This window comes from Meriones unguiculatus, chromosome 6 (genome assembly GCF_030254825.1).
Source record: "Meriones unguiculatus strain TT.TT164.6M chromosome 6, Bangor_MerUng_6.1, whole genome shotgun sequence".
Taxonomy (NCBI): domain Eukaryota; kingdom Metazoa; phylum Chordata; class Mammalia; order Rodentia; family Muridae; genus Meriones; species Meriones unguiculatus.
Window position 1 is genome coordinate 30,424,171 of NC_083354.1, and position 26,893 is coordinate 30,451,063.

At 47.5% G+C, this 26,893-nt stretch overlaps 2 protein-coding genes across 4 annotated transcripts in view; both read right to left on the bottom strand.

Annotated features, from left to right (window-relative positions):
* Positions 1-13,555: 13,555 nt before the first annotated feature.
* Tmem42 (transmembrane protein 42) lies at positions 13,556-15,787 on the bottom strand. The gene is made up of 3 exons (XM_021661194.2): positions 15,439-15,787; positions 14,647-14,793; positions 13,556-14,078 (listed from the first exon to the last, which is right to left on the bottom strand). Exons 1-3 carry the CDS (start codon positions 15,628-15,630, stop codon positions 13,944-13,946), a joined length of 474 nt encoding a protein of 157 aa, XP_021516869.1. The 5' UTR covers positions 15,631-15,787; the 3' UTR covers positions 13,556-13,943.
* Positions 15,788-16,905: 1,118 nt separating this feature from the next.
* The window catches only part of Kif15 (kinesin family member 15), a 64,348-nt gene continuing 54,360 nt past the window's right edge, over positions 16,906-26,893 (bottom strand). For all 3 annotated transcript variants that reach the window (XM_060385002.1, XM_060385004.1, XM_060385003.1), the window contains 6 exons: positions 25,798-25,907; positions 22,320-22,383; positions 21,804-21,841; positions 18,383-18,548; positions 18,093-18,224; positions 16,906-17,767 (listed from right to left, as the gene is read on the bottom strand). In XM_060385002.1, coding sequence (XP_060240985.1) covers positions 17,705-17,767; positions 18,093-18,224; positions 18,383-18,548; positions 21,804-21,841; positions 22,320-22,383; positions 25,798-25,907 — 573 coding nt within the window. In that variant the 3' untranslated portion in view covers positions 16,906-17,704. The remainder of the gene's footprint in view (positions 17,768-18,092; positions 18,225-18,382; positions 18,549-21,803; positions 21,842-22,319; positions 22,384-25,797; positions 25,908-26,893) is intronic.

Below are 26,893 nucleotides of genomic sequence, written 5' to 3' on the forward strand. Positions count from 1 at the left end.
GGCTGGCAGTCTTGGTTGCTGTAGGAAGGCAGTATGGGCAAGCCACAAGGAGCAAGCCAGTGAACAGCACTCCTCCATGACCCTGGGTCCTGGGTCCAGGACCCTGCACTGACCTCTCTGACAGAAGTGTGGCCTGAAAGCTGTCGGTGGAAATAAACACTTTCCACCTGCATCACTTTCAGTCACGGTGTTTTATCACAGTGGTAGAAACCTTTCACTGTGTCCATCGTGCCCAGCCTGTCCGCTGGCCCTCTGAGGCCACCCCCGGCATTCCTTGGTCTGTACAGAACTGCTCAGGGCACAGACCCCACGGAGCACAGCAATCGGTAAGCTTTCTGAGTCTCCCCTTTTCCCAAAGAGGGCTGGGACCTCTTCAGATTAGAGTGTAAACTGTTGTCCTAGGCACACAGGCCAAAGAGTTGTCTGTCACTAATTTAGAGCACAAATGTCAAGCCTAATCAAAGGAACTCATTTTCAGCTCCAGGAATTTACAGGATTTCCACAGACAAAGTCACAGATTTAAAACCAGAATAATCCACTCTACAGAAATTATACAAGTAGTCTCTCCAAGAAACCAAAGATTAAAGCAGACATAAGCAGCTCATCCAATATTCCCCACAACGGCACAAGTTTGTTGTTAGCCTGGGCTGCCAAAGTGAGGTCCAGACCAGACCTACAGATCCTCAGATCTGTCTCACCCCACATCTACCCCAAAGGAAAAGAAATTGGATGCTTTGAACTATGAAATATCTAAGTGAAAAACCGCTTGGAACATAAGGAGTTCAAAAACATTGTGGGAAGGGAGCTGGAAAGACCACAGCTGCCTGTCTCTCCACTCCCAGGGGATCAGACGTCCTCTGCTGGCCTCACAGGCACCAGGCCCACAAGTGGTGCAAAAGACGGGCATGAGGGCAAAACACCCATTCATATAAAATTAAAAAAGTTACAAAATAGTAACCAGACAGATTTAAAACAACTTCTAAAAATAGAGCTCTTGAAATTAGATCTAGAGTGAAGGGCACTGGAGAGGCGGCTCAGCAGTTAAGAGCCTTGGCTGCTCTTGTAGATCAGGGTTCAATTCCCAACACCCACATGGCACACATGGCAGCTCACAACTTTCTATAACCCCAGTTCCACGGGGTCCAGCGCGCTCTTCTGCCTTCCACAGGCACCAAGCACACACAAAAATAAAATAAAAATTTCAAAAAATGGTGAGGGGCTGGCAGGATGGCTCAGTGGGTGAAGGTGCTTATTGCCATGCCTGCCGGCCAGAGGTAAACAGTATGAATCCAGATCCCCTGGAGCTGCCGTGTGGGTGCTGAGGACCTCTGGAAGAGCAGCCAGTGCTCTTCACCGCGGAGCCGTCTTTCCAGCCCCTCAGTTAGGGCTTCTGTTACTGTGAAGAAACACCATGACCAAAGCAGCTTTTGGAGGCAGAGTTAATTGGCTTCCATACCCCCAGTCACAGTCTATCGAGGGAAGCCGAGGCAGGGACCCAGTGCAGCAGGAACCGGGAGGCAGAAGCTGATGCAGAGGCTCGAGGGACTGCTGTTTCCTGGCTGGCTCCTCCTGCTTGCTCAGGCTAATTTCCTACAGAAGCCAGGGCCACTGACCAGGGGTGGCACCAATTGAGAAGATGCCCACAGCCTGACACGACAGAGACATCTTCTCAATCGTGCTTTCCTCCCCTCAAGTGACCTTAGCCTGCGTCAGACTGACATACAACCAGCTAGTACACTGTCCTCAGTCGTCTGCAGATTGCTTTCACAGACATGTCTTTTGTGAGAAAACCCAAAGACACATCGCCGACCAGTGTATGGTAAACCTCAACCTGAACCACCTCTGTGACTAGCAGCTCCCTCGCAGCAAACATGGCCTCTACCAGCACCCCTGCTGTGCTTGTCCTTTGAATGTGGGCAAGCCATCTGAAGAGCCTCTGTGGCCTAGGGGCTATGTCACTTGATGCCACTCAAACTATGCCCCTTTGCAGAGCTCTGAAATGGTCATGCCTTGCCTGAGCATGACACCTCTACATCCAGAGAAAGGCTGCAAAATGCCTGCTGCCAGCCTTTTCCCAAAGAGGGCACTAAGTGGCCCACGTGAAAGACCAAACGTGGTCAGCGTGAGGGGGTGTGAGTGGACAGTGAACAGGTGTTCTTCTTAACCTTCACCATTGTTTGGGGAATCTGAAATTACTTTGTATCTGAAAGTTTAATTTTCTTCAGTGACTAAGACAGTGAGCCACAATCAGGTTGAAGGACAAGGCCCAAACATCGTGTCTCAAGGCAAGTGGCTGGATCAGAGGCTAGACAGCAGCGGTGTCCAGAAGGCCACAAGGCTGCTGTGCAAGTTTCACCCACTCACCACTCCTGGCGTCCATGGTCCTGTCTCGCTCTCGTTTGCTCGATCTGCAGCCCTGTCAAGACTCCGGTCTATGCCGACAGCACTGCCACAGCCACAGCTACTCTGAAGAGCCTCTGTGGCCTAGGGGCTATGTCACTTGATGCCACTCAAACTATGCCCCTGAGCAGGATATGGCCCCTTTTATGTGGTCCTGGGTTAGATGTGACCCTGCTGTGGCTGCCAAGGGGCGGGGCTTGGGGACCACATCGATCAGAAACAATAAAACCTTAATCACCTTCCACATCAGCCCCAGGAGGAAATATGGGAGACAAGATGAGCCTACTTTAAAGAAAGGAGACCGAGATGGCGCCTTGTATCTTCTGTGAGCCCGGGAACAGTCACCAGCCAGGGCCCTGTTACCCCCAGAAACTGGGCAGATCTTTCCTGGCTTTGTTATCTGTTTTAAATAAGGGATGGCTGATGTTTTACTTTGGGTTATATTTTGAATGCTTAATGCACACACATAGCTCAGGATTGTTCCAGAGTCCCCAGCTACCAATTTACCACTCTCTTTTACACGCTGGCAGACATGCATTTCCACTGGAAATGCGGGCATCACACGAACGGTGCATCTGCATCTGTGGCAAGGACTTGGAGGTGCCGGAGACCCTGCTGTCCACGTGCGGCGAAGTCAGCCATTCCATGGTTAAGCACTGGTTTCTTCTTTTAAGCGCTGTAGGGAAAGGCTTCACACAGGCCCCTTGTCCTTAGAATGTGTCTGTGGGAGGCCTTCTTGAGAAAACAGTTCCAAACATGCCCAGATGTGTGTCTCATGAACTTCCTTCTTCTGCTCTCCTCAGGGGCACCTGGAAGGTCTTCTGTTTGTTTGGGTGTACGTGTGTGCGTGTGTGTGGGTACATTCACCTGTGCGTGTTCTGTGTAGGCCGTCCCTGCCTGTGCACACATGCCTGGGGGCCGGAGGTTAACGTCAGGGGCTGCCTTCTGAAATTATCCACCTTTTAACATTCTTATTGTTATTTTTTGTGTGATGTGTGTGTGTGCACATGTGTGGGCAGGTGACCGTGGAGGAACCAAACTCAGATCCTCTGTGAGGACCAACAGCAAGTGTTAACTGCAGGCCTCTACCTGACCTCACTACTGGACAGCATTTCTCAGTAAGCCCGGCTCACTGAGGCCGACGGCCAGCCCACTGCAGGGAGCGTCCTGTCTGTTTTCTCCAGCGCTGGGGAGACAATCACCGCCACATACCAGGCTTTTAAATGGTTTCCAGAGATCTGAACTTGGCTCCTCGTGTCTGCTAAGCATTCTACCCAGTGGACCATCTCCCGACCCCACACTGCTTAACTTTTTTAATGATGTTAACTCTAGTAACGAGTTAACATCCTTGGCACAGCACAAACCCAGAGCAGGGGTGAGACCTCCTGAACCCCAACATTTGGTAACTGCTGTTGTGTCCTTAGAGAGTTGTCTGAGGGGCTGCGTTCCTTCCTGGGTCACACAGTCCATGGAGCAGAAGTTGCCCTCCCTGGCCTTTGGAGGTCAGACCTTCTGGCACTGACGGGCTGAGACTCTGCATGTGCAGATCTTAACTGCCGAGACGGGTCCCGATCTGCTCTCACACTGACAAAGGAACAGCCCGGGCAGGCTCTCTCTGCAGGTTTTACACCCTGCTTTCAGGCCAAGCATATCAGCAAAAGACTTGTTTTTCTATTTCCTTCAGTATCATCAGAATTTAGGACCATGTACATGAATTACATAAAACTAAGCCGCTCCTCATTTGAAACAGAAAGGATAGAAGCCTTTGGAAAAAGTCCTGACACAGGGACCACAGGGTCTGTGTTCTGACTCCTCTCCTTAGCCTATGTAATTCCTTCCACAAAAGAGGAACTAACAGCATAGGCTTTCTGCAGTGTCCTCTGGGGCAGGAACCCAGGATGGCAGCGTGAGAGCAGCCGTGTCCATAGAGAACAGACTTGGGGGCACACCCAGTGTGTGGTGTCGTCTGAGGAACCTACCCAGTTCCCTTCTGCCTCCACTGAGATGGCTTTGAGTCTGCCTGTGTGGTCGCTCACTAGCTGGTACTAAGGCCGCTTACTCTTACCTTCCCAGCTGATCCACAGGAAGCAGCAGCCGGTTATACGCCACAGAGGCTGTCACCTTCCAGAACTGCTGGTCTAGCTATACCAGGGCCTGGTGGGAAAGGGTGGCTATCCGCCCATCCTGTACTCTTTGTTGTCTGCCCGGGGAAGTGACCAGGCGTCGGTCCCATCAGGGGATAGAAGGCTCCGAATGCACCTTCCTAAATGGGTACTAGATATGGCAGGGTGTGGGAGGAGAGAGACTGGCATGAAAGGTGAAAAGTAGGAGAGAGAAAACGCACTTTGTCATGAAACTATCAGCCAGGACTGGATTTGGTCATTTTTTGCTTTTACCCGCCGGCTGGACTCATGTTCAGAGAGCTTGTTCAACACTGAGTATGAGAAGACTGAATTAACTAAGACAATGTGTAAGGGTGTGCCTCATGGGGCTGCGGCAACTATATGCCTGGCCAGAGCTGGGGCAGAGTTCAGAGGGCCCACAGGATGGGTGCGAGGCAGGAACCCGAGGACGAGCTTGTAAGCCAGCTTTTCCTGTCAGAGCTGGGAACGCAGCTTCTCTCTTCCCCGGGGAAGTCTGGGAAGGGCTGCTTTTGGAGACCCACGCTCCCTCTGCTATCCAGCCTCTGCTCCAACCTCCCAGTTCTGAGGAAGAAGCGGCCACAGGCCTGGCAGCCACCCCAGTGCCCCAGGAGTTGTCCTGGCGCCACACATCGTTCTGGGTCATAAAGATGTCCTCCTGTGCTCCCGGCCGCGCTGTCCGTGGAGACAGGGAGGGGTTGGCGAACAGCACCCAGAGACCTCGGTGAACACAGCGTTTCTTCTTGTATCTGAGCCTCTGCTTATCGCTGCTCAGCTCATATGTATACAAACAACTTTATGAGAGCAAATAAAAGATCTTAATAAACCGGGCAATCTCTTCTCATCAAGCCGTTCGGCGCAGGGCAGAGCTTCCCCCAGACATGCTGATCTCAGTCACCCCTGCTGCCAGGGCGGGGTTAGGAATTTCTCACCGTCAGCCCTGGGGTCACAGCCACACAGCAGTGAACTGCGCTCTCCGAGGGCGTTCCCCCGCTCTGCCCTCTGTGGGGCCCAGGCTTGACCTCCAGTCTGATTAAGAGCTGTTAGCTGGGGCAGACTGTGATTGGCTGGACAGTCGTGGGTCTCCAGTAAAAAGAGGGCTCAGGGTGCTGTGGGAGGCCAGCTAGGGGACAGGACGTGCAGCTGGACGGGCAGCAGATGGAGGGAGGCATGCGCCTCTAAGCCTGTCCGCCTAGGATGGAGGCACCGGAGGGTGGCACACACATAAGATCCCGGCAATGAGAAAGTAGGGGCAGAAAGGCCAGGAGTCACCCTCAGCTGCGCAGTGAGATCGGAACCAGCCTGGGCAACATGAGACTGTCTTAAAAAGTCAGTAACCCCAAAGAGAATTTTGAGAAGCCATTCTCTGTCTAGTTCCAGTCCTACTGAAACCCATTGTGCAATGCATATGTACCACCGAACTTGCCGTATTTGCTACACTTTGTGTGTGGCAGAACACAGCTGGGCTAGAAGAGCGTGTGTTTCCTAGATGAACCACCACAGCAACGGTAATTTCTTGTTTCATTATGTTAAAGAAAATCATCATTCCAATGTATCAACAAGCCAGCCGTTGTCTTTAAAAGCTCATAACACACACACACACACACACACACACACACACACACAATTCCTATCTCCTTCTCAAGGTCAGAAACTAAAACATCGTGGCTACAATGAAGGCCCAGCCTGTGTCCCCTTCCTCCTCCCACACCTTGTCAAAATGTAAACACTACCTTGAGTTTAGGGTTTCATTTGCCTGCCTGCCTATATCTATCCATCTTTCTCTCTCTCTCTCTCTCTCTCTCTCTCTATCTATCTAATCTATCCGTCCATCCATTCATCCATCCATCATCTGTCTTTGTCTAAGAACTAGAGATTAAATGCAGAGCCTCAGGCCAGATAGTCAAATGCTTTGCTACTGAACTTTATTCCTAGTTCCTTTGCTGGTTTAAAACACCATCCATGTGAATATTTTAAAATAAATAGCATTGTTTGGGTCTTTCATTTTTTGTAAAGTATAGTATACTGAAAGTGTTCTTAATTTTTTCACTCCACATTATGGTGTGTTTTTGATATAGATGAGTGTGTTTGTGTGTGTGTTGTTAGAGGACAACACTGAGTATGGTCCTCATTTTTTTTACCATGTTTGAAGTAGGGTTTGCTTGGCACTGAGCAGCACACGACAGGGTAGCTGGCCTGTAAACTTCCAGGGGCTCGTGTACTAGCATGCTTGGCTTTTTGTGGATTCTGGGGTCTAAGCTCAGGGCCTCATATCTGTGCAGCAAACACTTTCCCCACTGATTCCTACACCAGAGTTTTGAGATTTATTCATCCACAGAATCTATGCCTTGTTTTCATTCCTTTCTACTGTCCAGTTTCTCCTTATTTTTCCCCCATTTGGTATTATCATCTCAAAATTTTCTAATTATTTTCAGTTGCAATCCACATTTTTCCTTGTCTTCTTGGTCAGTTCTGAAAGTTTCCAGGATTGAAATTACTGTTTCAATGTACATTGCCAGATTATGCTACCACGACCCCCGATAGGATGTGTCTCGACTGGTAAAGTCCTCCCTGGAATGGCTGAGCTTAGTTTCTACCTGCAGCGTGGAAAAACACAAGAAGAACACAACACGCTACAGAGTTCACGTTGCTCAAGCGTGTTGTCACTTGCCTGTAATCCCGACACTCAGGCAAACGAGTGGAGGACTACACGTCAGAGCCAGCCTAGACTACATAGCCAGACCCTGCTTCAAAGTAAAATGTCTTCCAAAGGGTCACCCTAACCTCCCCACACCAGTGGACCAAGGGAGTTGACAGTGCTCTGCAACCCGGGGCTCTCTGGATGGTGCTGAAGGATGAGCCTCTGCCAGTCTTGTTGGAAACGGCGTCTCACTGAGCACCACCCCTGCTTTTGTAGAAGCTACACCTTAAATCCAATAAAACCCACCTGCTTCAAGGGCATTAACTTAGTCCTGTCCCTGATGAAGCAAAAACAAGAGGTAGGACAGATCCATCAGCCAAAAAGTCATGATTCTTGGCCCCAAGCAATCTTGACCTGTTTCCATTATGTGAACTGCTAAGAAAAAGGCAAAACACCTTTAAAAAAATTAGTGAAGGGCTGAAGAGATGGTTCAGCTTTTAAGACTGTGTACTGCTCTTGCAAAGGACGCAGGTTCAGTTCCTGGCACCCACAAGGAAGTTCACAATCACCTTTTACTCAGTGCTAGGGGCATCTGATACAGTAATATGCACCCCCCAAACCCACACACAGCACTTTAAAATACCCATAAAGGGAATCCATTGTTTTGACAATTCACAGAAGAGGGAAGTAGAAGCATCACAAGCCTACTGGAAAGATACGGCCTCAGAATTAATAAGGTTACTGCAAATAAAGGCCAGAGCAAGAGACTCCAGCTGCATTCCAGTGCAGTCCTTGCTGAGATCTCAGCTACCTTGACTTCCACAAAGGCCTGTCTCTAAGGAGGTTTGGAGTCTAACATGGTTTTGTGGGAACACAGCTCAGTGGTGACAACCTTTCTCACTGCTGTAACAGGATGCCTGACAAACAAAGGGAGGAAAGCTTGACTTTACTCTGTCTCAGACTTTCATGTCGGGAAGGCAGCCACAGAGCAGGACCGGCTCTGGCCTCGTCAGGAGGCAGGGAGCGTCAGCAGCTTGATGACGTCTTTCTTCTCCTCTCCTCCTCGACCTTTGGTGCACACACACACCACAGAACTACCACCTCTGTAACTATGTATCTGTCCTAATGTCAGTACCCTGCTGTTTTGCTTATCTATCTCTGTGGAAATTTTAAAAGTAGAACTTTGTTCTTTTTAAAGAAGGCTTGGCTGTTAGAGGCCTGTGAAGATTACGTGTGGATTTTAGGGAGTATTGTCATCGTAACAATACTGAATTTTCCGTGAACGTGTTTCCATTATGTTTCTCAACTTTCTTTCAGCAAGTACTTCCCTGGTTAAATTTTATTTTTTTACCCCTTCTTTTTGATGATTTTGTGTTTAAAATTGTTTATAAATTTCCCTTTCAGATTTCTCATTGTTAGTCGACCTGCTTCTCTCTCCAAGCGGGGCGTCCCAGATCTCTTTCTGCTGACTAATTGTTCAAGGCAGTACTGTTTTGTTACGGCAGCTTTTCTATTTTCACTATTTTGTATGTGTAAGGGGGTTTATATCAGATGTGGTTTCTGAGTTAAGGGACTTGATCCTCCGGCCTCCTGGAACCTGACCCGGCCAGGCTTTGGCCACCTCCCTCTCTCTCTCACAGGTGATGCCATCAGCCTCCTCATAGTCCAGTCCCCTCGTTAGCAGGGTTGGTGCGGTGTACACAGCACTCTGAAATGCTTTACGTGGCCACTGTGGCCTGGTCACCCCTCACCAGCTGTTCTTGCCCAGATGTCTACCCGCTGTTCTAACACCTTCTTTGTGATGAGCTTTACAGCTTATGTGTTCCCACCTTTTTTTTTTAAGATTTATTTATTTATTATACGTGTGTTTGCATGTACACCTGCACACCAGAAGAGGGCACCAGATAGTAGATGGTTGTGAGCCACCATGTGGTTGCTGGGAATTGAACTCAGGACCTTTGGAAGAGCAGTCAGTGCTCTTAACCTCTGAGCCATCTCTCCAGCCCATGCTCCTATCGCTTAATTAACAGGTCTATACTAGTGTGGTGTGTGTGTGCACGCATGCTCGTGTGTGTGTGACCCAGGGCCTTACACATGCTATGCAAAAGATCTATGACTCAACCACATCCCTAACCCATTAGGGCCTTCTGCACCGTCAGGTTTTTGCCATAGCCTTCTTCCCTTCACTGCTGCCACGTTCATTCTTCAGCTGATCACACCGGGATCATGGCGCCAGCTGCTGTCCTTCATACTCTGCGCACTGAGAAGGTTCTGCTGCTTCCGCCTTAGAAATGCCTTGAGGTCAGAGAGGTGGCTCTGCACTTCAGAGTGCTTCCTGGTCTTCTAAGGACCCGAGCTTGCTTCCTAGTATCAGTGTCAGATAGCTCACAATCACTTGTAACTCCAGCTCTAGGGGACCCAATAGCCTCTTCTAATCTCTATTGACACTTGTGCACATTTGCACACACACACAGACACAGACAGGAAAAAGATTTGTTTGTTTGTTTTAAGGGCAGGAGAAGTGGTCCAGCAGTTAAAAGTGTTTACTGTTCTTGCGGAGAATCCAGGGTTTGGTTCCCAGCACCCGCATGGCGGCTTCAAAATGCCCTGTAACTCCAGTTACAGATCTAAAGGCCTCTTTCAGCCTCTGCAAACACCAGGCAACACACCACACTGCACACACACATTACATGGGGCACACACATCATACAGTACACACATATCACATGATGCACACACACCATACAGCACACACACCATACACACACCATACAGTACACACACACACCATACAGTACACACACACACCATACAGTACACACACCATACAGTACACACACACACCATACAGTACACACACACGTGGGGCACACACACACACGTGGGGCACACATACACCATACAGCACACACACACACACACGTGGGGCACACACACACACGTGGGGCACACACACACACATGTGGGGCACACATACACCATACAGCACACACACACACACACCATACAGCACACACACACACGTGGGGCACACACACACACCATACAGCACACACACACACGTGGGGCACACACACACACCATACAGCACACACACACACGTGGGGCACACACACACACCATACAGCACACACACACGTGGGGCACACACACACACCATACAGCACACACACACACCATACAGCACACACACACACACACCATACAGCACACACACACGTGGGGCACACACACACACCATACAGCACACACACCTCCCTTCCTCTCTAGGGAGGGCTAAAGACAGAGCAGGCTTTCAACAGAAGACAGGGCCCTGGAAGGTGCTCGGGCAGGGCCCTTGGTCCAGATGGACCTCCGTCCTTTTGTGTCCAGGACCAAAGCTTTTATCTTTATTAGGGTTAATATTGCTGTAGCTTTGGATATCCTGGAATTCATTCTGTAGACCAGGCTGGCTTCAAACTCAGAGAGATCCACCTTCCTCTTCCTCCTGTGCTGGGATTAAAGGATTAAAGACATGTGCCACCACCACCAGGCTTTATGTTCTCAGTTGAGGCTCCATCCTCTCTGCTGACGTTAGCCCGAATCAAGCTGACATGACCTCACCATAACAGGATGGTCTAAGTATGGACTGGGTTTTGGTAAAGTGACTGTGTGTAGAGATCACAAACAGCTCTGGGCAGTGAAGGGCTACCAAGGCAGGGCTGTGTGTAGGGCGTTCTGGCCAGGAGTGCCTGAGCCGCTCCCTTTGGGCAGAAACTGAAGCATGGCGTGGGGCTGAGGATCTCAGTCCTGTTGCCCTCTGTCTTACCCACTTCAGGGCTACCTCGCTTTCCAAGCTGCAGCTTTTCTTCCTAGACAGCACCTAGGAACACGAGGCAAGAGTAGGAGTGATCTCTAACCCCAGTTCCTTGCAGAGACCGAGGCTAAAGCATTGTTTATAATAGATCCTCAAGCCCAGATGGCCATGTGGTTCATTCCTAGAATCACAGCACTTGAAAGGCTAAGGCAGGAAGATGGCCATGACTCTGAGATCAGCCTGAACTCCATAATGAGATCATCATAAAACCCAAATCAAGATTCCCCAAGCCTAATTTTTTCAAGGACCCCCCAAAATCATGTTTCCACAGAAGATACACAAATGACTGATATAAACAGGAAAGATGCTTGACACAGGTACTCACCGTGGAAATGTGACTGAGAGCCACAGAAGATGCCGCTAGGGTAGCTGTGACGGTGTTAACGGTTACCCCACAGACTCCTGAGTCAGCAGAGGAGACTGGGAATGCAGGTTGATGGTTCTTCTGTGGTTGGTTCCGTTCCCTGCCTGGAGTCTAGGAAAGGAGCTGAGTAGCAGCAAACACACATCTCTCTCTTCCTAGTTGTGGGTGCAATGTGGCCAACTGCTTCCACTCTTGAGTGATGTGCCCATCAGTTCCTGAACTGAGCCAGAATCAACCCTTTCTCAAGCTGACTTTGTCAAGAGTATTTTATCACTATACTAGGAAAGAAACTAAAGCAATAGCTATAACAAAAAGAAACAAAAACAAAACAAGATGAACAAAGGTGGGGACCAAGTATAATCAAAGTGTTTTATCTGTATAAAATGTTGATTACTGTACAATCAATGCAGAAACTGAAGAGGACTAATAATAGTGTTGCTGAGGGAGTGGGGTAATTAGGACACTCACGCTTGGATGGCTGTCAAGTAGTGTGGCTGCTATAGCAACCCCGTCCGAGCACTCAGGAGGCAGGCACAGACGCATCTCTGAGTGGTTTGGGGACCAGGTCTATAGAGCAAGTTCCAAGCTAGCAAGGACTACATATGAAAAGCCTGTCTCAAAGATAAGAGCAAAACCAAAAGACCAAGCTAAAATGGGTGATTGTGTACCCTAGTAATTCAGTTTCTAGGTCTATACTCATAGGGTTGAAATCGTGTTTCCAGAAAACACCTTGAATACTAATATTTGTACCCAAATCATAATAGCCCCAAAGTAGGAAAAAACCTCTGTCCAACACATGATCTCAATGCATAGACAAAACGGCCTTCCTGCAAGGTAGAATAGACTAAGCCACGGATAGGAATGGAGCGTTAAAATGTGCTACATTAGAATCACGCCTTATTAACAGCATTTTAAGTGGAAAAAATGTCAGATACTAATAACCATAAAAATCCCCATCATATAAAATGTCTAGAATAAGTAAATTCATAGAAACAAACATCTGTGATAGCAAGGTATGAAGTGGGGGTGAGACAGAGAGTAACTGCTGATGGGTATGACTGAGTAGTCAGAGATGTTCTGGAATTGGTGATGGTTGAAAACCTTGTGGATATACTAAAAGCTGCTGAGTTGGACCCTTTAAAATATAAGTAAATAAAAGGCAAGAACAGAAAATGGTAACTTCCCTATTAGGGCCACAGGCTATAGAACCTGATGTCAAATCTCCAGCTCCGAAGCAAACAAAATAAAACTCAGGCCATAATCTGGGATGGACATCAGAAAGACAAACATTGTCTTGCAGTTTATTCTTTTTTGAAAGAACTACTCTCTGCTACAAAGATATGAACTCTCCCAGTCTTCTCGGGTGACCCCAGAGGCAGACTTTCCTGCTTTTCAGAAAAGGATTCATGCTCCCTGTAGAGAAATATCCTGATCCTGGGTTCTTCCATGTCTGAAGGCTTCAGCAGGCATCCAGATGGAGGCAGAGTCCCTGAGGACAGGACGTACTTCTGAGTGCATGGTGGCTTTCCTGGAGAGGCCTACCAGTGGCTCTCAGCAACCTTCCACGCTTTTAAGTTTTTTTAATTTATTTTATGTGTGTAACCGTCTGCACACACGAGTGCCACGTGTGCCTGGTGCTAGGAGAGGTCAGACGAGGGTGTCACGTGTGCTAGGACTGGCGTTACGGAGGTCTGAGCCACCATGTGGGGGGGAGAAAGAGAACCCGGGTCCTCTGCAAAAATAGCAAGTGTTTTAACTGCCGAGCCATCTCGCCAGCTCCTCCTGCTTGGTCTTGATGGGTGCCCGGCCCTCACAAGACACACCCTCCTGGGGCCTGAATGCTTTCTTCCTCACTGTAGAATGAAGGGCTCAGAACAGACCGTCACATGGGACATGAAGCCTTCATAGACAAGGGCGTTTCGAGACTTGTTAGAGTGCGGAACAGTTTCTTTACCACTCATCTCTCTGGGCTTGACTTGCTGATGTGAGGGGCAAGAGGTCTGAGGATTAAGAATGAGGCTTAGAGACAGGCAGACTGGGCTGACAGAGACAGGGCACACAATCCCCTTCTCCACTACCCCATTCTGAGAACTCAGCTACCTGGCTGCAGGCCCTTACCCCCAGGTTGGAAAGAATTGAGATTCCATACACAGTAGCTTTAAATAAGCGTTTATTAGCCCAAGTTTTCTTCTGTTGTGGATTCATAGGCAGGACAGACTGACACATTGCCCTGCCAGCTGCCGATTCCAGGGTATGTGAAGGGCCTGGTCAGGTAGTGGGACTAAAATCACAGGATGTTTTCAGTACTTGCCACATTGCTGAGCATCCCTTAGATCAGAGTCTTCCAGGACTCACTGAGGTGGCCCTGGCACACAAGACTCAAACAAGGACTTGGTCTTCAGACTGTGGTGGTTATCTGCCTCCTATAGGAGCTAATGCTTCCCTCGTCCAGGTGTGAGGTGGTCAGAGGCCAGCGGCTGTCTGGCATCTGCCTGTGGTCGCCATAGGCATCTTTAGAGTAGTCTGTCCTGCCAGCTGGTGTCACTGCTGCTTGCCTGCCTTCCAGGTGGGTGGCAGCGTCCTGTGGATAAGGGCGAGCCCGCAGAGGATGAGGAACACGCCTCCCCACCACAGGACCTCCTGGCACTCCCCATACAGCACGTAGCCCAAGACAGCCTGTGGGAGAGAAAGCCGTAAGGCACTTGGCCTACCCTGGTCAGCTCCACCATTCCTTGGTGGCTGACTTCTTTCTGAAGGGGCCACAGTCTGGTGCTTCCCAAGCAGTTCCCACCTTCATCGGATCAATCCATGTGCTTCTTTCTGTCTCCTCTGTGGAAGCCAGGGGCTACCGCACTTAACCACTGAGGCCCAGCAGAGGCCAGCACACAGCCAGTACTGACCATAAACTGATCGTAAACCCAAGCGAGGCCGCCTCCCTTCCATTTCAGGACTGACTGGATTCCCTCCACCTTGTTGACCTTGGATTTCCACAAAGAACCTTCACCAGCTGCCCCACCCCCAACCCCATAGCTAATGTTAGGGTTCTGGGAGCTCTGAGTGGCCAAGGGACTTCAGATGAGGTCAGCCCAGAGTGACACTCAGGGTTCACTCCCGAGTGTTCCATGTTTAGCTGCTCTTTGACTGGAGCCAATCCAACCTGTTTTACTTCCTGTCCTTTCCAGAGCCTGGAAAACCAGGGACAACTCACTCAGAACCCTAAGCAGAAGGTCGCCAGGCTACTCACCGAGCTGAGTATGTTTGAAAAAGTCACTGTGACAGATGCAATGGCTGAAGACATAGAGAAACTGAGGCCCCGGCTAAAGAAGGTCCACATCAGAGAATTGGTGCCTGCCATGGCAACAATGCCTAAGACACAGAAGGCAATGTTCACCTGCAGGAGAAAGTGTCACTGCAGCTACAGAGCACAGCCTGTGGGGCTTTACAAGTCTCCTACAAAGGATATGCAGACCTTGACTGGCAGAGAGCAGCTTGCCCGTAGGAACGGGTAGGGTTTTCTTCCATGTACACCCGAGTAGTCTTTTGGAAAGGGATGGCTTTACAGAAGAACCTCGTAAGGGCCACGGGCAGCCTGCTTACATAGTGGAGAAGGAAAGCCTGACCACTACTGGAAAAGACTGAGAAAAACTTTCACGGTCCAGAGTGAAAGGAACTCACGGTCAGGGGTCAGGGTCGAGCTCTCGGCTGCAGACGACTGTGAAGCCGAGGGTGACAAGACTGGAGACAGAAGAGAGAGGAGAGAAAGAAGAGAGGAGAGAGAGAGAGGAGACAGAGCGAGAGAGTGCTCTGCAGGCGCTCAGTAGGAGCTCTAGCCAAGGACGGGAAGAGATGGGCAGCCAGCTATGGGAGGAGGCGGGCAGCCAGTTATCCCACCCTAGCGCAGAAGGGCTTAAATGGAGCGGTGTAGTGCGGCCCCCTCCCCAGGGCAGTGCCTAAGGCCCGCAGTCCCGCAGGGGCGCAGGCCGACCGGGTCCCCGCCCGCCCGCCCGCCTTATCCCCCTTCCCTCGCCCGCCGCACCTGGCTGCCGAAGGCCAGCTTGGCGGCGGCGGCGGCCAGGGCCCCGAACGCGCCGGCGCACAGGCAGTTGAGCACGCCCCAGAAGCGGCGCCGCATCGCGCCGGCCTGCAGGCGAGCGGGCAGCTCCACCGGGCGGTCAGGGTAGGCGGCCGCGGACACGGGGCCCCGCGCGGACGGCGGCCCGGCCGCCATGAGGCCTCGGTGCCCGGCCCGGCGTGCCGCTCGCCATGCGCCCGGGAGGGCGGAGCCGGAGGCCCGCGGCCGTGGCGAATCTGCTGCCGCCGATCCCGCCGCGGCCGGGCGGAGCGGACCGTGCGCCTGCGGGAACCCTGCGGCGGGCCAAGGCCAACTGGCTGGGGAAGGCGGCCGGGCCTGCCTTCCGCGCGGGCGACGCACTTGCCGTCTGCGTGAATGGGCGCCGATCCCTGGCCTCGCAATCGGGAAGCCGAGCTCCGGCCGCCTTTCTTGCTCCCTCTTGGTGGCGGATCAGGAGACCGGCAGCTTGATACTGAAAATTGCTTGGGAAGAGTGCTAAGAGAAAAGAAATCTCCTTTGTTAATCACTGTCCGTGACCTCGAGAACCACAATCACTTCTACGTTCATGTAAAGTAATCAAGAGTGTAAAGAGCGTCAGGACGCAGAGGCGGGAAGACTGCAGGTTAACGTCATCCTCGGCAGTTTACGGAGGGCTGCAGCTAGGCCAGGAGGCGCACGCCTGTGATCCAGAGGCTGGGGCCAGCCTGGACAACATAGCAAGGACTGTGCTAGCCAAGGACTTGAGACTAGCGCAAAGATTTTTCAAGGATAAGCTTAGTGCTTCCCCAATACATGAGTTGAACCCGTGGCTGTGTGTTGGTACATTTCCTGTAAGAAAATAAAAAACAAAGTGCTTTACAAGTGTGTACAGTGTGTAGTGGTGGCGCACCTCGAGGCAGAGGTGAGCGGGCCTCTTGAGTGGAGAGCAGCCCGACCTACCTAGCCCCAGACCAGCCAGGACTACACAGCGAGACCTGTACAAATGTGTATTTTGTGTGTATGGGACTTGGATGGAACACTTTCTTCACATTCCCGCATGCCACCCTGCTTCTCGTGCAGGAGGTTTCGTGGCTGACAGGAAAGGTGACTGAGGCTGGAGAGATTGCTTAGCAGTTAAGAGCACTAACCGCTGTTTCAGAGGACCAGACTTTGGGTCCCAACTACCAACTGAGGCAGCTCACAGCCTCTCACAGCTCCCCACAACCTCAAAGCTCCAGGAAATCCAATATTTTTTTCTGGCCTGTGCAGGCCCCTGCATGCATGTACTTACACCTGAACACAGCTACGCTAATACATAAATTCCTAAATAAAAAGCATAGATCATCCAGCCAGCCCCATGTGGTATAAACTATTCCATTTCACAGATGAGGTAACTGAAACTTAGTGCGTGAAGATACATGCAAGCAAAATATTTATACACATCATTTAAAATTGGCTTTTAAAAGATTTTATTTGAAAAACTGGACATGTAGAAAATACTCATGACAATAGTTATAAATAAACCTGTATGAACAAGTTTGCTACAAAATCAGCCATCAAATTCACAATCAAGTTTATCAAAGGACAATCTATGGACCAGCATTCACGGGGACCACAACTGTGGTCTTCCAGAATTCACAAGTGACTTGAAATGCGTTGCTTCCCACTTAACAGTGTTTGCATGTAAAATATCCATCACAGCACTTAGGATTACTACACACCATGGTCAGTGCTGAGGCCTTGTAGTTTGGCACTACAACGAGGGCAAACGCAGCAACCTTGAAAGAACCAATCTAGCAAGGTGATGTGTAAGGAGCTGTGGCTGGTAAAATGGGACTTTTTTTTTTTTTTTTTTTGGTATGGCAGTTCCCAAATAATGACAGAGACTTTTTATTAATATAAACTTGTTCCCAACTAGCTCTTAATGTAACCTGGTTACAGTAACCTCTGTTCTGCCGCGTGGCTCCTCTCTTAGTTCTGGCACCCCAAGCCTGACTCTCTTCCAGAGTTCCTATCTCTGCCCCGAAGTCCTGCCTCCCTGTCTTGCCTCAGCTATTGGCCATTCAGGTTTTTAATAAACCGACCAGAAGGTGCCAGAGGGAGTGTTTACAAAATATGATACAGCCAAAAAATAACAATCCAAAGTCTGATCTGTAACCAGCTCTCTGCTGGTTCAGAAATCAGCATGTGAATAATACAAAGGCAACCTTTACATAGTACACAAAAAGATCACCCCATCAGGCTGGGATCTTTAGCATTCATTCTTTTTCTTCTCTTTCAAAAATACATTTTCAGCGCGCAACTTTTCTGTCTCCTATAATTTACAAGAAAGAAAAATTAAGTTTTTAATTGTTATAGGAGAAGCTATTTTCTTGACTTAATTCAGAAGTATATATTCAAATTAAAGCTACAATGTTAAAATCTGTAAATTAATATTAAATAAAAATTGGCATCTATGAGAATTTAGTCCCAGCACCAAGAAGGGTGAGACAGGAGGACTTCTGTGAGTTCTGTTTCAGACTGGATTTCAGAGTGTAACCCTGTCTCAAAAAACCCAACAATAATATAGCAATGACCAATTTATTTTACTGAAATAGTCACTTTAAAACCACCGTTTATTTAGGGTAGTTTCAGTTTACCTCAGTAAGCCTGATATTTTCCTTCTTCAGCCGGACTACGTATTGAATCTTCTGGTGGAGGTTTTGATGACCGATCAATTTTCCATTTTCCTCAGCAAGATACTCTAGTTGCTTTCTCAACATTTCCATTTCCTGTCAATCCAAGGATGGGAAGATCACAATTATACATCGAGAGGTGGTCAAACTCCTGTGGGCACGCATCCCCGAACACTGGAGAAACTGAACCACAAATGTGGTTTTTGCTAATTCTGCTTATTCATGTATCTACATAGCATGGAAACCCAACATACCTGGAGGGTTCTTTCTCTCTCTTCATACATTTCTTCCAATTTTGACCGCATTTGTTCCTTTTCCTGAAATGCTCTAGACTCCAATTTTCTGGTTCGCTCAACTTCCTCGCTCATCCTGTGGCAGATCTTCTCCTTGCTGTGAAGTGCACTTTGGACTTCTTCTAGCCTGGAAGAATAAGCATCGCTTTATGGTATTTCAAAGAGATAGAAAACAGGCCTTTAGGTAGATTTCTAAGTTCAGGATTTCTACTTGAAAGCATCACTAATCTCCAGGATCCTGTATCGTTGGCAAAGGAGGGTGAGCTAGAACTGGGGTGGACCTGGGTGGGAGAGCACTTCCTAAGATGGCCCAGGCTCTGAGCTCCATCCTCAGTCTGGTTAGAGAGAGAGGTGAACGTCAGAAGTCATGACTTCTGTCCTGAGAAAAGCACTTCAAAGCGTTTGACTTATTTACTTGGAGCCAGGCTCCTGTGCAGCCGAGGATGACTTCACTTCCCTTACCCAGTGCTGAGATTATAGGCGTCTTCCACCAGGACTGGCTTCAAACTGTTTTCCATTTTTTCTAAATAATAAAAATTCAGTATGAAACTTTGCTTGCCCAAGTGGAGATGGAAGGTATCTTTAGTGTGTAGGATTTAATTAAGTGTGTCCAAGCACATAAAATCACTTCTGCCTGGAAAGCTAGTACTCAGACAATGGAGCATCAGTCCCCTCAGAGTGTGTGCTTCAGCTTACCCACGTTCTCTAACCCAGTTAACAGTGCAGTGTTCCACCCACCTCAGAGAACTGCTTCAGTCTTACAGGTTTCCCACTGGAAACACAACGCACACGGACTATAACAGACTGCCGGCATGAGGTGACACTCAGATCTGCGCCCGCCCACAGGCCAGCACGGCCTCAGCGAGGTGTTTCTTGATCCTGCTCACGCGCACCCAGGGAGGTAACGTCGGGGAGCTTCCTACTGCTTTGCTGGGATAGAAGCTCAGATGCTGGCCCTGCCTACCTTATTGTCAGTCAGGGGATGCGGCTTGAATGGGGAAAGTTCTCTTGGGCTCCTGTATTTTAACACTTAGTTCCCAGCTAATTGGCAGTATTTTGGAAGGCTGCAGAACCTTTAGGAAATGGAGACTTGTTGGAGGAAGTGTTTCACTCTGGGGCCCAGGCTTGGGCTTTTTTGTTTTGTTTGAGACAGGGTCTGTATATGTAGCCCTGGCTACCCTGGAACTTACTATGTAAACCAGGATGGCCTTGAACTGAAGAGAACCACCTGCCTCTGCCTTCCGAGTGCTGGGATTAGAGGTGAGTACCATTAATTTTTAATGCCCAACTGTACTTCCCGTTTCCTTCCCAATTCCTGACTATATAAATGCAATGATACCCAGCTTCCATACTTCCTGCTTCCTCCTTACTCCTACTCTTGAACCATGCCATTCCCCACCATGATGAGCTATATCCCCCCGGAATTGCAAATGAAAATAAACCTTTATTCCTTCTTTTGCCAGTACTGTATCAAGGCACTGGGAAGGAAATGAAGACCTCGGCTTCTTGTTTAAGAACTTGATATTCTGTGGGAAGAAAGGCACACTAGTGCACCAACATCTCAGCAGTGTCAGACGCTTGGCCTGTACCGAGCACATGCAAGGAGCGCTAGCTTCTTGCCGCTGTCTGGTCTACATGACGAATTCTAGGCCAGCCAGGACTCTAGAGCTACACAATAAGACCTTGGAAGAAAACAAAGTAGCAGCTGCCCCCACCTATGAAGGCACAATGTTAGAGCTACAGTAGGCAAATGTAGCCAAGAGTCCCAAAAGCAGAATAATGGGGACATCTCAGTTCCTGATGGTATCACAAGTCCCCTAGCACATGAAATTAAATGTTTTTTGCCTATGCTACTGCAACATGTAAGAAAATGTGTGTGTGTGTGTACACAGTGCAATGTGAGTTCTGCGTGCTTTAAGGACCACATATCACTGAGGTTTTCTGTTACAACAAGAAACACCATGCCAGAAGACAGCTATAAGGTCTCAAAAGATACATCTAAATTAGCTGCACTTCTACAAATTAGCTGGGTAGTTCACCATCCTGTATCTCAGCTTAACCACTGCTAGCTGGAAGCCTGTTAAACTGCCTTCATTGTCCATGAGAAGAAAACCTCATAGCAACTTAAGAAAACTAAAGATTGCCAATGCGTTATTGTGTTTCTTTTGTTTTGCTAAAAGTGGATTTACTTGAAAACTCTGTTGAGCAAATAGCATCAAGAAAAAATATTTTTGGTGCTAGAGAAATGGCTCAGCAGTTCAGTTCCAAGCACCCACAAAGGGCAGGTCACACAGGAACTAGCATGCATGTGCATACCTGTAACTGGCACTTTCTGCTTCCTTGGTCCTTCTTTCTTCCACCCCTCTCCACCCAACACTAGATATAGAAAAAAAGGAAAGAGGGAAGGAAAGCGACCCCTGAATAAAGTCAGGGGTCAGAGAGGGAGCGATGTCATTATTAGACTACTCCCTGCTGATTAGGGATGTAGAGTTCCTTGGGGTAAGTTGATCTGTGCCAACAGGATGTCTGATTTCTTCTTATTTCTTTGTTCATGACTATTTAACAAAACACGAACAATAGCCACCAACCAGCCAACAATGACTGACTCCCACCAGGCATTTATATACTCTCTGAGATGTCCCCAGAATTCCAAATGTTATACAATTGCAGAAACTATCTGCAACTGGCAAAATCATGCCCTGCCAGAGCACAAGGCAAATCACAGCCAGTTGCTGCAAAAAAGCCCCACATTCCCACACCTGGGATTAAAATGAAAATATATTCTTATAATATTTTTGTGTTTTTAAAGAAACCAAAATTCCAAAATTCTCACTATACATGCTCATATATACATATGAACATAAATAAAAATTTAAAAATCTTAAAAAAGACTTTAATAAACATCAATTATAGTCACATATACCACAGAAGGAAAACAGTTACGAGTGTATTTCCCTTTAGAAGAGAATTACACCTACAGGACAGTTCATAACTCTGTAACTCCAATTCCAGGGGTTCTGGCCTCTGTAGGTATCAGGCACACATATGTGCACAAACATACATGCAGGCAGAGCAAAACACCCATACACATTTAATTAAAAAAAAAAAAAGAAAAAGAAGAAGCAGGCCTGGCAGGGTGACTCAGGAGGTACCACACTTGCTGCACGAGCCTGATAGCCTCCGTGTGATACCTACAACCCACGGTGGAAGAGGAGAACCAACCCCATGTTTGTGCTTACACTGCCACACACTTGGCACGCACACACTCTCCCCATAATAAAGTTTAAAAATACTTTTTTAAATTTTATTTTATTTTATTAATTACACTTTAGTCACTAAAAATATTTTTAAATGGATTTGAACTATAAAATAGCACACTTACTCTGTTTTCATTTTCAGCATTTCTTCAGTGAGTTTATTCTATAATTAAAAAAACATGGTTAGGTTCTTTACTACCTTTACTAAAAAAAAAAAAAGTGAATCAAATCCAATCAATGTCCATTTGCACACTCCCAAGTGCATGGGACCTGGAAGATGCAGCACTTGGTGCTAGGTCGACAAGCTGCACGTGAGAAATGCAGTGTTTCCTACAGAAGCACAGTCCTACTTCCTTTTGTTGTTGCTGTCTGTGGCCAGGGCAACAGACCTATGGCAACTGCTCTGTGCCAGTCTCCCAAGTACTGGAATCACAGGTGTGCGGCACCACGCCTGGCTGACAGAAGATACACCTTTACTTCTCAATTATATATTAATATTGATGGTAAATAGCATGCTAATAAATGGGAATAGAGACATACAATGCAGCACAATAATTTCAATAGCAAAATGGTTTCTAAAATCAATACCCACAAATATTAGTTAGAAAAGCAGCTCTCGCAGAGGAGACCTGTGCACTTACTTTAGCGAGTCTCTCTTTGACAAGCTCCTCTTCGCGTGCGTTCTTCAGCTGTTGACTCTCATTTCTGCACAGATGAGGGGTGGGAAGGGAAACACTGTCAAGTGTAGCCAAGAACTAATTGAACATTTATTAGATGCAGCTACGGTAAAGCTAACTCTGGGGATTGGTACAGTTAATCACTGTGACCCACACAGGATAAACAGGGCCATCCCAGACGTCAGGGCTGACTCTGACACTGAAACGCAAGGTGAACAGAACGCAGAAAGTTAGTGCAGCAGCTTAGCTCAGAGTGGCAGCATGAAGACAGCGTGACTAAAAGGGCGGACTGGCCTCCTGGAGCCTGAGTCTTCCCTTTCCTGGGTTTTCCAGTTAGCCAACGGTTCCTCTCTGGCTTCACATGCACACAGACAGCAGAGACTTCCTGAACATACAATATGGCTCTCTGCACAGAAAATAATTATCCATCAACGAATCTAGGGGATGTGCCTGGATGGCATGTGCATCTCTGCAAGTTGGCCTGGGTTGAGAAAGTAAATGTACTTCAGTGGCCAGCAAGCCTTCCCTGGAGAATCGGCCAGTGACGTGGGCTTTGCAAGGAATCTCGGAGGTGAACAGGAGACAACTAAGAAAAACTTAGTGTAGTAGGGATTCTTTCCTTCTTTCACAACCATAGCCTAGTCAAAACTGGTAACAGACTCAATGGCAAAGTCACCCAAGGTCAACGAAAGATGTGCTATTTGTGCAATGATCCAAGGTTAAGATTTATTTTTATTTTTGGTTAAAATACAGACAGTGGTACTGGAGAGATGGCTCAGCAGCTCAAAGCACTTGCTGATCTTCCAGAGGACTGGGGTTTGAGTTCCATGGTGGCACCCAACCACTTGTAACTCCATTTCCAGGGAACCTAACACCATCTTCTAGCTGCTCCAGGCATTAGGCAATTGTTACAGATATACAATATATCTCTATATATTTGCATATCTGTATATACAAATATATATTTATTGATATATATATATATATATATATATATATATATATATATATATATATAATATTAGTTAATTAAATGGCCTATACATGGGCAGAACAGAAGGGGGTAAGCATGGCTAAGGTTCCCCGGCTTCCAGGTCAGGAGAATCACAGGAGAAAAGCAGACAGGAAGAGAGGAAAGAGAACACCACCATGGGTTAGCATGGAGAAGAAACCTCGTGCAGAAGAGAGGAAAGACTCCAATAATGGTGTGAAAAGGCCCAGATGAATAAAAGCAAATATTCATAAGATTATGGATGGTTAAAAAGGATGGCATTGGATGCGGGCTGGGAGATGGATGGGGAGGTGATGCAGACACTGTAGGTAGGAATATCTGCCCAAGGTCAATAAGGCAGTTATCAAATCTAACAGGTGCCTGTGTCTTATTATTTGTGACAGCAGGTTAGATAATACCATGGTAATAATCATAGGGCAAATAATAATAAACAATATATAGTCCAATACTTTTTAAAATTTACCACAACACCTAACCATAAAATTATTTCATGACTACTTCATAACTTTAATTTTGCTACTGTTACATCTAATATGCAATCCTCAAGGGGGTCACGACCCACAGGCTGAGAACTGCTTATTACAAATGACTTACTCTGGTCCCACTAAGATGCTTACTAAGATGCTGTGTTGGTATAATGTTCTTGTGGAATGTATACAATTTACCCTTGTTCATTTAAATGTTGATTTCTCTCTCCCACTATCTGGTTTCAATCTAGACATTGCCTTGTGATGCTTATCATCACCTGTCTCAAGTTTGTGCAAACATGCCACCATTTGTTCTCTAAATTGTCAATTAAACAACCAGCCAATGCTGTGCAATGGAGGACAGGACAGGGTGGGGCATCCTTATCTGGAGGGGAGGAGAAGGAAGCAAGTGAGATAGGAGAGAGAGATCCGCAGGAGGAGGCTTTGAACCACGAGGAGAAATGAACCGGACCTAAGATATGACTAAAAGCAAGTATAATGGGTGAAATCTGAATGGGAGGAAACTCTGTGGGCTTGGAGGTTTAGGATGGAGTAACTATTGCCAAGCATTTTGCTCTAGGTTAATCAGAGCTTCCTTTAACACGTTCAAATGTTTGTTTATCTCATATTTTAGACAGTCTCAAGACAGCTTCTGAACATATCCAGGCAGCTGACAAGTTTCTCTTGAAAAGTGTGGACCCAATTTGGGGGGTGAAATTCAGTAAGGGCCCCATCCCAGAGTTCTTTCTGGTCCTGATTTTTGTTGTTGTTGCTGTTGGAGACAGTCTTATATAGCCCAGGCTAGCCTTCAATTTAATATGTAGCTGAAGATGACCTTGAAATATTGATTTATTTCCATTACATCTTGAGTAGGGCTACAGGTAGGCATATATCATTACACCAGGTTAATAAACAGTCTCTCCTGTTGTTAATCCTCTTAAAGTTAATAGGCAACACTAAAATTCTACACTGCATACTTAACTAGATAGTGAAAGATATACTCACCAGCACGGTTTGAGGTTTTTGTTTTGCTTTGTTTGTGGTGTTGGATATTGAGTCCAGGACATGGCCTGCCTAGATTGCTTTCCCTAAACCATACTGACAAGTAGAGCGCCAACTGGTAAGAAACTCTCCCTTTTTCTGCAGGACTTCTTGAGTCTTATTTACATACTTAAAAACCAAAACTGGCTGGGCAGTGGTGGCATACACCTTTAATCCCAGCACTCAGGAGGTAGAGGCAGGCAGATCTCTATGAGTTAGAGGCCAGCCTGGTCTATAGAGCGAATCCCAGGACAGCCAAAGCTACACAGAGAAACCCTGTCTCAAAAAAACCAAAACCAAAATCAAAACAAACAAAAACCAGGGTATAGTTGGGCATGCATTTAGTCTCAGCACTTGGGGATCTCTGTGAATTCAATGCCAGCATTTTCTTTTCTACAAAGTGAGTTCCAGGACAGCCAGCTACATAGTGAGACACTGTCTCAAAAGACAAAACAAACAGGGCTGGTTAAGAGCAAACAGTGATTAAGAGCACTGTTTGCTCTTCCAAAGGGCCTACGTTCAAATCCTAGCACCCACGGCAGCTCACAACTGTCTCTAATTCCAGTTCCAGGTGATTTGACATCCTCACACCAATGCACATAAAATAAAATAAAATTATTAAAAAACCAAACCAAACAAAATACAAAAAAGAAATAAACAAAAAAGAAAACAAACTTTAAAATGAAGTAGTTTGGTTCAAGTATTTCACATATTCCAAATGTTTAGTTCACCTAGCTGCTGGGTGGTAATCTTACCCTCCAATGCTGGAAAAAGCTCACATCCCTATGACACTCAATTCAAACCCAACCAAGCACTTCCCCGGTCAGTGGAACGTCCTATGCTGGTAAAGCCCACTTCAACCTGTTCCCTGAAGGACATTCAGGCAGACAAGTCCAGCTGGGGATGCCTGGCCCTTACTCACCCACTATCCTTCTGACTTTTAACATCATCCAGCTGACTTTGCAGGAGCCAGTTTTTCTCTCTTAATTGCTGAGATTCCAGGCGCAGATTTTCCATTTCACACAACTGATCCTGAGAATACACCAAATAACTTTTTCCCCCAGAAGACACATTAGAGTGGGTGTTATTTTGCTTCTCAAGGCTGTGACTGAAGCTGGCTGAAGTGGCGCACACCTGTGGTCCCAGCACTTAGGAAGAGGCAAGCAAAGCTGTGAGTTTGAGGCCAGCCTGGACTACATAGGGAGTTCCAGGACAGCCAAGGGCTCTGAAGTGTGACCCAGTGTCAGCCCTGACTCCCCTAAAGAAAAGGTTGTGACCAAGACAGGCATTCCTTTTTGAGTTCCTCTTACAGCACTGGGTTACTGGGTTGCACATAGTCTTTGACAAGCTCTTAGAGTCTTAGAACTGACTCATGAACATGCTCAGTGTCTTCAACAGTGTATGCAGCAAAGGCCTGCTAGCAGGAAAAATGATAGGTGCCAATTAACCTAAGTATATTGAAAACTGAGGCCACACTTCATAGCCAGGTAGGGTGGCATATTCCTGTCAGCCCAGCACTCAGGAGGCTGAGGAAAGGACCACCATGGGTTAAAGGTCAACCTGGTCTCTATAACTATAGAGTGAGGCCCTATCTCCTAGGTGAAAGGCAGTTGGGGAGATGGCTCAGTGGGTAAAACACTTACCCCATGCACATGTGAGGACTGGGGCTGGAATCCCCAGAACACACTTAAACCTGGTAGAGTAGCACATGTCTGTAATGCTCTTACAGTGGTGGTGGAGAATGAAATCCTTGCAAGTTTGTGGATCAGCCAATCTCTGATCCACACACCCAGCAGCAAACACGTAGAAGGTGAAGGCTGACACCTGCGGCCGTCCTTTAACTTCCACACACATTCTGTGCTATATGTGCCCCATGCACACAATGAACACACTCTACATCATATACTGACAGTCACATTCGCAAAAGGCGAGGGAAAGGTCAGAAAAGAGGAGGAGGAAAGAAAAGAACAAAAGTTAGATCTAAAACCACACTAAGGGCGCAAGGAAGACGGCTCCGA